Source organism: Panicum virgatum, chromosome 9N (genome assembly GCF_016808335.1).
Source record: "Panicum virgatum strain AP13 chromosome 9N, P.virgatum_v5, whole genome shotgun sequence".
Lineage (NCBI taxonomy): Eukaryota > Viridiplantae > Streptophyta > Magnoliopsida > Poales > Poaceae > Panicum > Panicum virgatum.
In genome coordinates, this window is record NC_053153.1 from 79,294,811 (window position 1) to 79,310,840 (window position 16,030).

Consider the following 16,030-nt stretch of genomic DNA (forward strand, 5'->3'; position numbering starts at 1 on the left):
AAGGGGAGGCCAAGAGAAAGCTGAAAGCATGTGATGCAGCGCAGCTCTGTCATGCTATATTGTAGTACAGTAGAATACCATTCAAACTACAAATACAATCCTCTCAAAAGGAACATACCATCGTACCACTGTGTGTCTGTGTCAAACCAATGCTTCAGTATTCATCATCAGACAATGGTACAGGTAGAGAACAAACCGGACATGTTAAACTCAACCAGCTGAAACAAGAACTGACTGTACATTCAGAATACGGACCATTCAGCTTAGTATTTCGCATGATTGCAGAGCTTTTCCATAGCTAACTACAAGCACTGAATTATATACCAGCATACACTTCCAGACATACAATTAAGGAAGTGATCAGCTGAATGGATCTCATTACAAGCAGCAAACCAAATTGCCACGTCAGGAACTCGAAAAAAAAGGCTTTCCTTTTATACAGGCCAATTCACACCAAAACCTCAAGTGGTTAATTCTCCCTTTACTCGCCCTCAAAAAAAAAATCTCCCTTTACTCTCATTGGTTGAGCGCCATTGAGCATTTAGGTACAACTCATCTACATCCCAATTCAGGGGCAGCTAAAACCTAAGATAGCATGAGCAGCTTGCATAGCTGGTGGATCTACTGACAGCATCCTCCACTTTGGTTTGCATTCTCCTGCTTCTGTTTCAGAGTGTTCCTCTTAACAACTGAAGAACCTTCCTCCAAGAGGCTTGGAACCTCAAGAATCTGCAACAGATCAGCACAAGGAATTTAAATTTGCGAAAAGTGGGCCGCACTGTTGCAACACAACAATGAAGAGGTAACAGAGACAATTTCCACCAAGTAAATGATGTACTATAAAATAAGGTTTAAGCAAATGCTAATCTGTCATTCAAGGTGCTCATAAGGCTGTTAATGAAAAAAAAAGGTGCTCATAAGACTGCATATAACTTGCATCTTGCTTAAAATTTAATATATTGTTTCCAATGAAATGACGACATATCCCGAGGCAGCTAAATGAGTTCCCTAGCACACAGTATATATAATCACGTAAAGGAACTCTTCAGACATTGGAGCTTTTCCTGGGAGTACAGCATAGAAGAACTGTGTTGCATAAAGTCATGAGTCATAATCCAGAACACAAATAACACGTCGTTCAGGATTAAGGCGCAAGTGTTTTTTTCAAACAACACTTTGGAATCTGTGGGCACTTTCAAACAACACAGCGGGCAGAAAGAAGGGCATCTCCATGCTTCAAAGATATTGTGCACCTCATGCACCCATGTGTTTATGCTGCATACCACATTTTAAAAATGGTACTCTTTGTAACTTAAGACATAAGCAAAGCACACGCAACCATGTGCAAATTTTGCAAACTGGCACTTGCACCCACAAGCAATAGTTATATCACATCTAGTCAAATCATCTGGGAGGTTCCCTTAAGTATGTTCCTTGTTGGTGCAACAGTGCTGCCCAATACCAGACATAAGTTATGCACAATTAATTGGCCAATCAAAACTCAATAGGTGAGAAACTAAGACTTCCTACTCCTACATCAAATGTTATGACACAACCAATAAATAAATACAGTGATTACTACTGCAATTAGCATATCTCACAAATGTCACAAGCAATCGCAAAGTTAGAAATCCAACCACTTCAGGACTAGTATCTGACAACAGAAACATATGCAGTTAAATCACTGCAAAAGGAGTATTTCTATATTTTCCAGAACCTGACTAGATGGTTGTATTTGATACAGAAATGCTGAATGCCAAAAGTCTGCAATTCAGAAGCATATAGCCACAATCTAGTTACATTCGAAACTAGTAAGGTTTTACCTTTTTATGAAATAGTTAGGTTTTATTTTTACCAGTGCTACTGGCTACTGCACATAGTTGATTCATAGATCATAATTTTGCAAACCTAATTTTCTGGAGTTCTTAGAAGGTGAATCTTGAATGGTTTCAAAGGGCAAACAGGTAAGCCTTTTGTATTAAGTATTTTTCTGGTTTGTGCAGCCATACCTTTAATGCAAGCTCTTCAAAACATTTCTCCACATTCTCTCTTGTTTTGGCACTACTCTCAAGAAACAGACACCCATATTCTTGTGCAAAGGCAAGACCTTCTTCTCTTGTCACCACTCTGCCCTCATCCTACAAGGTAGAACCATAAAAAACTGTCATTTCATGTTGTACGCTGATTCTTTTAACCAATCTATTGTTGCTTCAATGGATGAATACTGACAATATAGTTTTCTTAACCCATAACTACCAACATTCTGTTACTATAACAATTATTACCCACTGCACTCAAGCAATACTAGTTTTTGCAGCGGATCATGGTCATAAAGTTGTCAAACATGCGATCAGTACAGCAATGAAAAACTTTAGCTTACTGAAACAGAATACTGTTTATATGAAATAAGAATTTGATTTTTAAGAAAAAGAAAAAGTATACCTTGTCCACTTTATTTCCAACAAGCATTTTGACACACTCTTTATTTGTTGAGTGCAACTCTATTTCCTTGGTCCAGACATCAGCCAAATTTGTGAAACTCTCCCTCTTCGCGACGTCATAAACTATCAGGACAAGAAAACATTAAGTTAATATTCTTTCAAGTCATCCTGCAATATTTTGGTTTTGCAGAATAAAAGAATGATGATTGTAAGGATCACACACACTAATGATTCCTTGAAATTCCATTGCTAGCAATCATAACATTGCATTTCAGCGCCACCAAATGCTTAGTTGACAACAAAGTGAGGTATCACCCAAGACAAATTCAAAAGTCAGAATGATGACATGGTAACGTTTACAGTACACCTATAAAAAGTATCACTTGAATCAACATTAGGAATGGGCTGTTTACAAGTTTCTTTATGGTCCTGTTTGCAGGCTAAGTAACTTATAGTTAATCAGGAAGAGTATCACTTATCATGGTACTAGAAAGGATGCACCCATATGCTGGCTAACCTTGTTCAAGACAACAACTAAGCAAGGCTTAAGTAACTTGAGCGTTGCAACACAAATAAGGCTGTGGTACAAAGTCACTTAGATTTGGCAGTCAAAAGATCCGAGATAGCAACATCATTGAGGGACCACCTTGAAATTTGATAGTCTCGTCAGTTGGCTGTGTTCAGCTGGCTGTGGCTGGTAGCTGGTGCTGATTTGTTATCAGAGAAAAGTACTGCTGGCTGGCTAGTGGCTGATGCTAATTTGGTGTGAGAGAAAAGCACTGCTGGCCGGCTGATTGACAAGCCAGCTGAACACAGAGATATTAACCATAATAATTGCACCAGATTGGAGTATGCAAAAAATTCAAAAGGTAAAATTCAAAAGGTAAACATTACCTAGCATTTTATGGCACAATTGAGCATGTAAATAACCTAAACAGATAACAACCTTAGCTGGAAAATGCGCCTAAAAATACTCTACACTCTTAAGTCAGAAATGATAAATGGCTGAAGCTTTTAATCAGTGATGAACTGTCATGTAATTATCTTGAAACAGATCAAGTTACCTAGAATGATCCCATGAGCACCCCTGTAGTAAGAACTGGTAATGGTCCTAAACCTTTCCTGGCCAGCTGCAAAACAGTGAAACAAAATATCTGTAGAGCACTTGAATTGGATATAATTGACAATCATTATATCACAAGGCCTTGAAAAGGAATAAACAGTTGCCCTTGCTGCACCAGGCAGCAAATAACAAACATGCAAGGACCACTATCAGAAACAGGAAAAGAAAACATACCTGTGTCCCAGATTGTCAGTTTCAGTTTCTTGCCACCCACAGTGAGAAATTTGATTTTAAAATCCACCCCTGCCAACAGAAAAAATGGATTCAGAAAAGTAGGTATTTGGTTGATAAGGTACAATTCATATAATAATAATGCCAGAACGTAAGTGTTGCTCTTGGAGAACAAAAAGATCAAGGGCTGCTATGACGGGACTGTCATATGAAGGGACTTTTATAAAAAGGTAGTTTAAGCTATACATTTTAAAGAGCATTTTACTATGTTGGGCTTTTATAAAAAGGTAGTTTAAGCTATACATTTTAAAGAGCATTTTACTATGTTGAATTCTTGAGTATTTACTGGATGTTTAAGAAGTAACCACAACTTGTATTGACAAGGTAAACAAGTAGCTGTTAGACAGTTAGAAACATGAATTATAGACCTCTCTTGCATTGTCAACTATTGAAGTGATAAACTGTATGAAATCTACTGTATTCTGAGTGAGAATATCAAAGGTTTTCCCATAGGGGTGCCAATGGGTGACCCTTAGGGGCACCTCCAACCCTCTTTAGTTCAGAATATTGTACTAGTTTTTCAAAATAGAATATCATTTTGAAGAAGTAGTACAAAATTTTGAACTAAAGAGGGTTGGAGGTGCCCCTAAGGGTCATCCATTGGCACCCCTATTTGCCCATATTATTAACTTCAAAGGCATTTTGGATTTTTTATCCAGAAAAATAAAAAACTACCAAGCATGCATTTTAACCTTGTCAGAATCATGCTTATGGGAACTACAGGAAATAATCCATTCTGAGAAGTCAGAAGTGCTTAGAAGCAATCAGTTTCATCTTTTTTCTTGACAGCTAGTAATTTGAGGATTAAAAGCAAGTATAGAGAAAGTCTGTTGCTTCTGTGTCTTCGGTTGCTACAGCTACACGTCATTACTAAACATCTGCTCTATAATTTCCATTGATTTCCTCATCACTAGTAGCCCCCAAAAAAGGAGAAGATTCGTGTGCTTGGTTGCTGGTTCCACCCGGACCATACCTCGAAAGTTCAAATTCCTATAGCAGGACTTGCTCCTCTAATTAGATCACTGGGAACACAGATGCAGATGCAATCAGTAAGCAGTATATTGGCCCTGTTTTCTGCTGTGCATAATAACACTGAAATAGCTACTTCTACAAATGACAAATAAAATTGCAATAGCATTTTTGTCACAATGAACGTAATAAGTCGTAAGCACGTTACGATATTCCTATTAACAACAAACGCCCCAACAGTAACCTTCCGGTTCCCCGCTCGAGTACAATTGTACAAAACATATTGCTGTCGTGTTCCCCAATCGGGATGGGCAAGGAAGCGGACACGCAACGGCGAGATCCGTCGGGGCAGGGAACAAACGGAGGAGCCAGCGCGCACGCACCTATGGTGGGCGCGATGTCCTCGTCGATGTGGGCCGCGGAGACGAAGCTGACGAGGAGGCTGCTCTTGCCGACGGCCGAGTCCCCGATGAGCAGGACCTTGAAGGAGCAGTCGTAGCTGCTCGCCGGCGACGAGGCCATGCCGCCAACCTCGCCTCGTCTCCTAACCGAAGCCTGGATCGAACCGCTGGCGAAGCGAAGCGAAGCACCCGGGAATGGCGCGGGCGGGTGGGTTGGTGCGGGGCGGTGGCCGAACGCCGGTAGGAATAAAGCGAGGGGAGGGAGGGATGGGATCGCTCGATGGCGGAAGGCGAAGCGAAACGGGGGCGGCGTCAGGTGGACTCCTTTCGGTTACGGTTGACGGCCAGGACTAGGCGTGCGTGGCGGGCAGCGGCGGGGGGCAAGGGCCACATGGCGCGCGTGGGTGTGGGGGAGACGCCGAGACGGAGCGGAGGAGCGGAGCGGAGCGCCGCGCGGCGCGGCGGTTTCGCCCGCGCTTCGGCGCTGGTCCTCGCGTGGCTGCGGCCTGCGGGCGCGCGGCGGCTGCCCGAGCTTGCGAAACGGATGCGCTCGAATCCGCTCGGCGTGTCCTGAGTCCAGGGTTAAAAAAACCGGCCGGAACCGGTCCGGTAACCGCGGTTACCGGTCTAACCGGCCCGGACCGGTTCCGGTTCCGGCCGGTTTGAAACCGGCCGGAATTCAAATTTCAAAACATGGAAAAATCCCAAAAAATTCTTAAAAATACTTCAAGTTGCGACGAATCTAATGGTGTCAATTTTTTTAAATATTCGTTCATTTAGTATACTTTGCGAGCATTTGAAGTTAAACAAAAAAAACATACATACAAAAGTATACAAATACAATGTAAAAGTAGTACAAAAGAGGGTTGGAGGGTTCATTTAGACTAAAACATATTATACAAACATTCATTTAGTATACTTTGCGGGCATTTGAATTTAAACTAAAAAAGAAAAAAATTTAAATTTGGTCAGTTACCGTTCAAACCGACCGGTTACCACTCAAACCGACCGGTAACCGGTCAAACCGGACCGGTAAACCGGTCTAACCGACCGGTTAGCCATTCGAAACTGGTATAACTGCGGGTTTTGAATTCAAATTTGAGTTTAACCGGTTTTTACCGGTAACCGGTGGCCGGCGGTTCGGTGGAATCGGTCGGATAAAAAACCTTGGTCCTGATCGACTCCCAAGGACGCCAGCGTGAGGGGTTGCGTGTCCCGTCTCCCAGGGTCGCGAAAGAAAGGAGCCGAGCGGCGCCGCCGCCGCCGCCAGCGTTTGCGGCCCCCGTTCCCTCACCTCCGGCGTCGGGGCCTCGCTGCCGGTGGTGACGAGGAGCCGGCATCTGTCTTTTCAACAAATCGTCTGTTTTTGTGGCGATGGAGTTAGATTTTACCGGGAGAGGTGTGACTCCTCTGCGCCTTCTTTTCCTGGCGACGTCGGCGATGCGGAGGTGACGGCGGCGCAGCGGAATAATTTCTCCCAGCCTCTTCCATTCTCCGATGGCTATCTACTCCGACGTCAACGGAGAGGCTGGGAAGACCTGTTTAGGAGTCGAGGGCCGGCGCATCGTCGTCTTCTTCAGGTGATGATGTTGTTGACTCTGTTAATCTCGAAGAAGATGATCTTTGGTGAAAATCTGAGCTGTGCTCGGGTTACCGGTGGTGGAATCGAAGGATACGTCGTGGGTACGGGAGTTGGCCGATGCGCCTGGGAGACAGTGTACTCGACTGATTCGCCTAGAAGTAAGTCCTCCTCTGCTGTCTCCATCTTGTGGAGATTGGCTCTGGTGCCCGACGATGATTGGGAAGCGGCTTCGGCGGCAGTGACGAACGGATCTCTAAAGGCTTCGAGGAAGATAAACAAGAGTTTTAGATTTCTTTGTAATTTTCTTTTTCTTTGGAATTCTGTACGTGAAAGAACCGATGTAATACGCTAAAATCAATACATTTTCCTTCTAAAAAAGGACGTCAGCGTTCTGCCTGCGCTCGTGCCGCGCGTAGCGAAACGGCGGGGGGCGCGACGCGCGCGACGGCGCCTGTGGCTTGTGGGAGTGGAGTGCCGCGTTGTCTCACTCGATCACGGCCCCGCGCCGCGCAAAGTCACGGTCACGCGGACGTGGACAAACGGCCGAGCAGGTCTGAGCAGCTGCAATCCTGGTAGGGGCATCTTTCTTCCTCGACGATGAGCAATCACAGCATCGTTATTACCCCTCCGTCACAAAAGAACACACTAGCTGCGAGGAGAGCCAATGAACACTGTCTGCATTTTTTGCCCCAATTTCTACAGGCCTACAGCTTATCGATCACACGAGCCTCTGCGCAGCACGGTTTATTTGCTACCGGCTTCAGACTCTGGAGCATTCAGCTTTATCGCCCCTCGTCTGCCGGGTGTTGTAGGAGCTGCATCCAGGGCACTTGTGCGCCAAGATGTGGAACTGCACGTTCGATGTCATTCCACAATCGTTGCAGAGGATCCATATCTGACAAGGAAAAGGGTGAAACGAGACATCATCACAGCTGGTTAATTTGACAGAAGAACCCCCAAGGAGACAGAGAGCCTACTCTGAATTCTGAAGAAGGAAGTGACCTTACCATCTTCTTCTGACAGATTGCAGGCATCGAGGAGGCTGCAACCTGAACGAAGGGTCACTCTTGGATGGTGCTATATTACACTAGTACAGGACAAAGACCTTGATGGGGAGAGGAGGAAGCTGTACCTCTTGATCAAGCTTCTGCCACATGGCAGACATGTCACAAGAAGACCTCAGGCAAACTGGGCACGAGAACCTGAAGAAATCAGCAGGTTGGCATCGTATTAGCTGGGAGTGGCCACGGTCTGGAAATGCATCGGCTAAGTACCTGTCAGGAGTGGACATTGGAGGCTTACTGCTGGTGAGCTCTCATCTCGTACAGGCATTGCAGATGAATCGTGTGTCCACAATGAAGCACGCTGACAGCTTTCGTCGACTCGAATAGATACTGTGACAGAAACGGACGTTGATTAGGGAATGATTTATCAACGCAGTTTCTAGAGTAGTAAAGATGGTCACTTTGGAAAAACCTATTTTTTGTGACAATTTTGAATGGCAAATATTCACCTCAAAGCATACAGGGCAGTTTTGATGCATTGCTCTGTCGACGCACAGATGAGAATCCTTCAGAAGATAGGTATAGCAGCATCCTGCCACAGAACAGCCCCACAAATAGTACAAAGTTTAACAGAGACATTGAACTAGGAATTAGCAAAATACTACATAGTTGATCGCAAAAAAAAACAATCATACCACATTTATCACAATGATAGAAATTCTCTATACCACCAGTCCTGTAAAAACAATGATACCTTAGGACTGACAGGAGAAAACAAAAGCCGAATATTTCAGAAAGGTTCTGGCAGGTATGCAGTACTTGCCTACATATGCCACATCCATCACAATGAAACTGGTTCTTTGATACCTGAAATACCAGGGAACACAACACAAATAGGAGAAAACAAGAAAGAAATACTTCTGAACTGCTGTATTGAAAACAGTTTCTGGTTTCATCAACTTGAGAGAATTCAAATTCTGAGCTTACGTCATCATCAAACAAGTTGCATTTTGCGCAGAAGTATTTACCAAGACATGCTCCACAATTTGAACAGTCTTGCTGTACCTGTCAACAAAGAAAAATGATTTTCATGTGATGCCCAGCTAACAACAACAGCACCTGAAAAACAGTATCCCTGTAACTTACATCCTGTTCTTTGTTGCAGAGAGAGCAGATAACCTGTGATGCCCTCCCAAAAGTAGAAGAGGAGTAGTATCACTATACGCCAGAGGAGGTTCATAATGATTCACACGATTTAAGGTGGAAACGAAGGAAACTTCTGTATGTATAGCAGATTGGTCTATTCCAATATTCTATGACATGACATATTAGTTTTTTTGTTTTATGAATGTGAATACTGTAAGTTCTTCTGCAGTGTCCTGTAGAACAGCAAAAAACACCTGTCACTGACCAGCTTGATCTCGTGACGTGGAACCACGTGGCGGCCGTGGATACTGACCTCCAATGAATCCTGCAAAGAGGGTATCAGGCTTGAATACCGCATGAACCAGGTCGAAACATGCAGAATTCAGCAAATACAGAAGTCCTGACCTTGGCTTCGTTGTGGCAGTGCCTGCAATCAAATACCTCGCCGCAGCACGGCGCCCGTATCTTGCATTTCCTCCTGTAGTGCACGCACCTGGTCGCCCGGGGGACGCGTGACTCCAACAAGAAAATGATCGCACGGAGCAGAGAGAACTCAAGCCGCGAGGAAAAATGGTAGTGGTTACCCGTATCGCTCTGGGCCGGCGGCGTCCGCGGCCATCGCTGCACCTCCGGGAAGGAAGCGAACGCTTGCCGGAGCCGAGCACGAGCGGTGCCGCCGACCCGCCGTGAGGGGACGCCGACGTACTGCCTGCTGCTCCGCAGGGGCACGGTGGGCGGCGCGGGGCCGCGGGTATTATATACAGGCAAGGCAAGGCCCAGGCCGGCGCCCGCGTGCAATGTTTTGGCTCGGGCGCTCGGCGCCTCTCAAAGAAACAGCGGTGGCGTCGCATTCGGTGGCGCTTCGCCTTTATGTGACGGAGTAAAATATAAACAAGGGAAAGTGGCCGCGCGGGTACGACACGAGGGAGACGGGAACCCGCGCGCTGCCCGTCCTTGCGAGTTGCGTTGGCTTGGGTCTCGATCTGGGCTCGCCGTCGCCGAGCCCGGGGACGACGTACGGTTGGTTGGGTGGTTGGTGCGCCGTGCGCGGCTGCCGGCTGCGGCCTGCAAGAGTAAACTGGAAGAAGGCAGTAGTGTTCTGTGATGATCAGTCAATTGGACCAACGGTCATGCAAGACCAACTAGTACCTCTCCATCAGCAGCACCATTGACACAGCCGAGTGCACGCTACCTTCTTCAGATCAGTTTCCTTGGTCAGAATTAAACCTGCAAGCATCCTCGAAACAGCAGTGGTAGCGTAGCGTTATTCTGTAGTTAATCTGTTGGCTTCTTGTCCACGATCTTGCCATGACGGACCGGAGAAGCAACTCTTTGCTTTCAGCCAGCGGAAGCGACGTCCCTACGGAAGCGCTTGCACGTACGCTTCTCTCTCGGTCAGGGGAGATCCAGCATACTAGTGGCCTCGTTTGGTTCGCGCTAAAATATTAACGTGCTAATAAACAGTGATATTTTGACTGCTAATTACGGTGTCAAACAAAGCCAGTTTACAAAATCAACTCCAGAACCTCCGCGCTAGTGACGCTGAAGAACCTAATAAGACCGGTGACCTCATGATTAGAGAACGATTACTGTAGCATCACTGTAGCCAATCATCGATTAATTACTGTCATTAGATTCGTCGCGAAAAGTTACACTCATCTCTAAAAAAAATTTTACAAATAAACTTCGTTTCGTACTTCATGCACGCGAGATTTTTTTTCCCCGAAAAACGTGCGCGCTGTTTTGTAGAATGGCCAAACAAAGCCCACACGAGCGCCCTGGCAAAGCTTTTAACTTTGACCGGCGAACCAACCACCAAATTAAATCCAACGTGATGAGTGCCCGAGACTGAACGAGAGCCTGACATGCTATCTGACCGACCAACTCATGGACGGAGAGAGGCTAATGCGACTTGTTAATCCGGTTCTAGGCCACGGATCCTGACAGCGTGAAAGGAATGCGTTGCCCTCCTCACGTTTCCCTTCTCCTCGATGGTGTTAATTGAGATGACGCTACTTGAAACTTGATGGATCGTACCATATCCAACGCACATTGTTTGACGGACCGGTTCAGAAGAAGACTCGTGAGGCCTTCAAATTCCAGTTGGTGCCGCTTCGCCCTAAACAATTAGCGCGGGTTGCAGGGTGGCTTGTGGGTAACCATCAGCCTGACGGCGCCATATCATGTGACGAATAGGCAGAGGGGAAGTATAGATCGTAGTAGAATAATGCAGTACTGATCTAGCCACAATCAACACTTGCGTTGCTCGCCAAGGACTCCAATTTGAAATTTCTTGAAACCTGGCAATATTACACAATTGGGCTGTTCCACCGGTGTCAAATGCATGATTTCCACAAACAGAATGGAATACAGGAGTGGTTTATGATAGTGGCATGAACTTAAATTGCACCAAGCTCATGTTAATATTACTCTAAGGGTCCATTTTGCCAAATATATTTACCTCTTGGTTGATTTTTTTTTTCTGGTCAACCAGTCACAAGTTTTATGTCACCTCAGACTTTGTAGCTGCAATGATCCACTAAATTGAAATTCTTGAACTGCCTCATTATAAAATGTAAGGTGTTCTACAATGCTCTTGCAGGCAATGAAGCCCTGAACATCAGTGGAAATAAAATTCACTTTGGCTGGGGATCACAGGCACTCAGGGCACCAAAGTGTAACGAGAATAGCCAGCATTAATTTCGTGCAGCTGCAAAACATATATGAATTAAGGCACTGGTAAAATCAAGCTACGTTTCTTTTTGGACATGATTTCCCCAGTAAAATCAACGTGCAATATCAACCTACAGAAAAACAACAGTACAACAAAGTAAAAATCAGCCGTCGCTGGTCATTGTGAAGGCGATGAGAACACAGGACAAGGTGAAGATGATCGTCCCTGCTGCGAAGGCCAGGATAGCCCTCTGGGAGAAGCCCTGCTTCTCCTGTCCGGCCAGCTCGACCTCCTTCAGCAGCCCCCTGATCTCATCGATGTTCGAGTCCTTGGCGGCGTGGATCAACCTGCTTTGGACCTTGTCAAGCTTGGCCAGCCGCCTGGCTCGGCTGGTGTCTCGGGCGGACCAGATGAAGCCTGTCATCCTCCACAAGAAGATGCCGACATAGATGGCCACGACACAGTCCACACTGTAATGGTGCCGCTCTCGTATCTCCCTCTGTGCGCTGTGCAGGACTAGAAGCCATATCGCGACGGAGATCCAGCCCCCATATGCTTCCTGTGAGCGTGAAACAGATGGAAATGGAGTTAAGATGGCATGGCTATGGCTTAGAATTTAGAAGTATCCAGATAATGCGAGGAAATGTAACAGACACGCTAGAATGAATTGGTGACCCTTGAAAGGTAGTTTGTTTCTGACACAACAGAACATATAAAACATATGCTATGATAAGGCAAGAAAGTAAACTGTAGCACACCGTCCAAGCCATTGCAGTAAGAACGGCAACAAGCATGTGTCCACTGTACATAAGGTCATTGCAACCACCACTAGCTTTCTTCAACAGATGGTACCATGAAGGGCCTTCTCCAGGAGTTGGTCTCAAAATGTCTACCAGGAAGCTCATGCGTCCCCAGTCAGGCCTATATTCATCTGGGTAAGCTTGAACGGCAGCTGTAAAAATATATAAGAATATAAGATTAGTTTAGTCTCCACCACTGCACAAAAGCTGATATACTAACATTTAGGTAATAGGAGAAATGAACTAACCATAGGCCATATCGTGTGTTATGACTCTACGAATAGCATTTGAATCAGAAGCATATGGAACATAATATTTCTGGGACCAAGGATGAGGATGAGGAGGTATTCGATAACGAGCTTCGGCACACCAAGGTCTTGCAGATGGAAGAATAGTAGCAATGAATGTTATGGTCCGGAGTAAACGACCAATTGCCATTGTGAACATATATCTTGTGGCTATACCAAGTCCAGGAGCTTTGATGCAGTCAAAAAGAACTGAGAACCCCAGCATGATAAACAACATCAAATAATGGTGAAGAGTAATAACATGAGCCCTGAGTAGATTGACAATGCTTTGGGGGAGCTTTTCGTTCAGTGATAGAAGCAGCCATTGACCAGTGTCAGGAAGTGGTGCAGCAGATCTGTTGAACACAATTAACAGACTTCAGTTTACAAGCAATCATGCAGATTTTGCGGAATTCATCTATGCATGTATGAGGATTATGAGGCGACTCTGCAGACAACTATAGTACTTAGAGAAGGTTGAAATTGGAAAGGCAGCACTGGTGATATCTCCTTATCAAGCAAATGCAATTATAATTTGATGTAAACCATGACCAAATAATGACTTATCTAAGAATCATGTCAAATCAGAATTGACATAAAGTTCTTGCATGCATCTATTACTGACAGCGTGCTAGGGTTGGATTGACTGTTTATGTTAATAATATGCCTAAAAGAATCTGCAAGCCTCAAGCTCAAGTGATGCTTATTCCTTGCTTGACAACTAAACTTCTAGATGCTCATTTATTGTAAAGATCATTGATGCTTTACTTGAATGCCAGTAACAACAGAATCAGAACATCAAAGACACAGCTACTGAGCATGGGTGAGGTCATAGTCTATTAAATTAAAAGCGGATCTCTTGAAAGCATCACGACGTTAACTATGATGAAGCACTTAACAATATTGCAGAACTTAATCAATCAACAAAGCTCCATTTAACCAATTGCAGATATATCCATGAACGCTACTTTTTGCTGCAGCAGAACTATATCCATCTCGCTAGTCCTATGCATGAGCAGCCTAAATCTCAGCCTTGCAGCTTCAACAATTTCCCATACTCATCATTAATACAACTTAAAGCTCAAGATCACATCATTCTTCCACGGACAAATCCGATGCTACAAACCCGTACGTTTTAGCAAGACCCGCCTAAGCTGCTAAACAAGAAATTTGCAACTCAAAAGCTTTCTGAGATCCAGCAAGCCTCGACCCATGCCACTGCGGCTGAGCCCCGGTTCCCCAAGAAGACAAGAAGCACCGACCTGTGCCACTGGAGCCCCATGACGGCGGAGACGAAGCGGACGGAGATGGCCTCGCAGAGGAAGGCGGCGAGCATGAAAGCAATGGATCCCAAGAAGGGCAGCGCGGCGCGGAGCTCGGCGGACCAGTGGCGGTAGAACGGGGCGCGCGCGGCGGCGGCGAGCGCCAGCGCTGCCCAGAGCGCCGGCTGCAGCCGGTCGTGCCACGCCGGCGAGAGATACCGCAGGTAGTCCACGCCGACGTATGCTGCCGCGGCGATTCCCAGCCCGCCAAAGCCGAGGAGCCCGCGGCTGGACGACCGCGGCCGCGGCCGCGGCGGCTTCGGCCTCAGCACCCTCGCCTTCGCCATGGCCGGATCCCCTGCGAGGGTCTGCGATGGGTCACTTGGTCATGGACTCGTGTCACTGGCCGTGTTCGGCTCCAATGTGAGAGTCGGGCCTCCGGCAGTCGGGCCCTAGAGAGTAGAAGGTGTCTAGTCTAGGCTTCATACTCACTGTAATTCCAAATATCCGACTCTTTTAAAAATTCGCAAATATCTCTTGAATATATTTAAATTTAGTTTTTTAAAATAGTATGGCTTGATTTGTTATAAAAATACTTCCATATTATTACTGCCTTGCATATGTTTAATCTGATCACAGATATAAGTCCAGGTTGGTCTGACCCGTTAGTGGTTGCCATTGCTCGGGAGCTTAACAGAACAACCCTTTACTTGTGTTATCTGAATACTAGCAGACGTTTGTGCGCACGGTCTTACATATAAAAAATAAAATCTTTGGACATAACAACTGCTTGATAACTTCTTGTTTCACACTGAAATGGGGTTAAACAAATGATGAGATGAAAAGAATGGGAAAGAAAGCGTTGACATTGAAGTAGCTAATTTTTCTTCCGTGTAATGCTATCAATTTCCAACTCCAGTCGTATCAAAAGAGGAATGCACCTAGGCGCTGGGCCACCACCACCATACGAACACGCAACAAGGTCGGTTCGGCGAGGGTACTATCAGAAAATCAAAAAGTTTATTTTTGGCCATCCAACTCTTACCTCGGTTCGATTTTAGCCATCAAACTCCAAAACCGGGTATCTTTGATCATCCAACTCTTGAAACGTTCATTTTCGACCATCGGGCGGTTTTGTTACCCGGTTTCGCTGACGTGGACGCCACGTGGTGGTGGGGTCCACTTGTCAGCCACATCTCTCCTCTCCTATCCTCTCCTCTCTCTTCCACGCGCACGCCGCCGCGCTGCGCCCGCTCGGCGAGTGGCTCCTGCGGCCGCTCCGGCTCCGGCGACGGGGAGGCCGCCGGCCCCGTCGTGGCGGTGGTCTCGGACTTCTTCTGCGGGTGGACGCAGCCGCTCGAGGCGGATGCGGGCGTGCCACGGCTTGTGCTCGTGCCGTCCGGCGTGCTCGCCACTGCCGCCACGCACTCGCTGTTCCGCCGCATGCCGAGGCCCCCCGAAGGGGACGCGGGGCGCGGGTACGCCGTCTCGCTCCCGGGCGTCCCCGGCGCGCCGGCCTTCCCGTCGCGGCAGCTCTCGCGGATGTACCGGAGCTACGCGGAGGGCGGCGGCGACGAGCACGCCGAGGCGATCAAGGACAACTTCCTCTGGAACCTGGACAGCGCGGGGTTCGTCTGCAACACCTGCCACAGCCTGGACGCGCAGCCGCTCGAGGCCCGGGCGGGCGCGGCGGGGACGGGGCTGGTGCTTCGCAGGTGGGAGCCGCAGGTGGCGGCGCTGCGGCACCGCGCGGTGGGGTGCTTCGTGATCCACTGCGGGTGGAACTCGGTGCTGGAGGCCTGCGCGGCCGGGGTGCCCATGCTGTCGTGGCCCATGGCCGCCGACCAGTTCTTCAACGCGCGGCTCGCCGTGGAGGATGCACGGTCCCCGACGCGGACGACCTCGCGCGCGCCCTGGCCGAGGTCGTCAGGGAGGCCGGCGCCGGCGTGAGGGCGCGCGCCGCGGAGATCACCGCGAGGGTGGCGGGGGCGGTGGGAGACGGTGGCAGCGCGCGGCGGGAGATCGACGGACTGGTGCAGCAGCTGCGGGAGCTTGGAAGGGGGGAAGCTCGAGGCGGCGGTTGGGAGGGCGGAGAGGGAGGGAGGACGGC

General features: G+C 47.2%; 3 protein-coding genes across 10 annotated transcripts; all 3 read right to left on the reverse strand.

Moving 5' to 3' along the window:
- Positions 1-188: 188 nt before the first annotated feature.
- Positions 189-5,656, reverse strand: LOC120691566 (ras-related protein RABC2a-like). The gene is made up of 6 exons (XM_039974660.1): positions 5,148-5,656; positions 3,739-3,807; positions 3,506-3,571; positions 2,443-2,564; positions 2,010-2,138; positions 189-729 (listed from the first exon to the last, which is right to left on the reverse strand). The coding sequence occupies exons 1-6, from the start codon at positions 5,284-5,286 to the stop codon at positions 622-624; spliced, it is 633 nt and encodes a 210-aa protein (XP_039830594.1). The 5' UTR covers positions 5,287-5,656; the 3' UTR covers positions 189-621.
- A 1,645-nt stretch (positions 5,657-7,301) lies between these two features.
- On the reverse strand, positions 7,302-9,738 carry LOC120692511 (E3 ubiquitin-protein ligase RZFP34-like). Of its 8 annotated transcripts, none has more exons than XM_039975842.1 (12): positions 9,482-9,733; positions 9,303-9,390; positions 9,163-9,222; positions 8,898-8,930; positions 8,739-8,816; positions 8,575-8,618; positions 8,447-8,487; positions 8,261-8,343; positions 8,050-8,141; positions 7,880-7,949; positions 7,725-7,796; positions 7,346-7,642 (listed from the first exon to the last, which is right to left on the reverse strand). In XM_039975842.1, the coding sequence occupies exons 1-12, from the start codon at positions 9,514-9,516 to the stop codon at positions 7,508-7,510; spliced, it is 831 nt and encodes a 276-aa protein (XP_039831776.1). In that variant the 5' UTR covers positions 9,517-9,733; the 3' UTR covers positions 7,346-7,507. The 8 variants fall into 8 exon arrangements, 7 of the variants coding, with proteins under 7 accessions (XP_039831772.1, XP_039831775.1, XP_039831776.1 ...); XM_039975843.1 differs by having other exon boundaries at positions 7,755-7,796; positions 9,482-9,726; XM_039975838.1 differs by having other exon boundaries at positions 7,302-7,642; positions 8,575-8,816; positions 9,482-9,735.
- A 1,783-nt stretch (positions 9,739-11,521) lies between these two features.
- LOC120691108 lies at positions 11,522-14,373 on the reverse strand. The gene is made up of 4 exons (XM_039974078.1): positions 13,921-14,373; positions 12,620-13,014; positions 12,330-12,523; positions 11,522-12,130 (listed from the first exon to the last, which is right to left on the reverse strand). The coding sequence occupies exons 1-4, from the start codon at positions 14,265-14,267 to the stop codon at positions 11,735-11,737; spliced, it is 1,332 nt and encodes a 443-aa protein (XP_039830012.1). The 5' UTR covers positions 14,268-14,373; the 3' UTR covers positions 11,522-11,734.
- Positions 14,374-16,030: the final 1,657 nt, after the last annotated feature.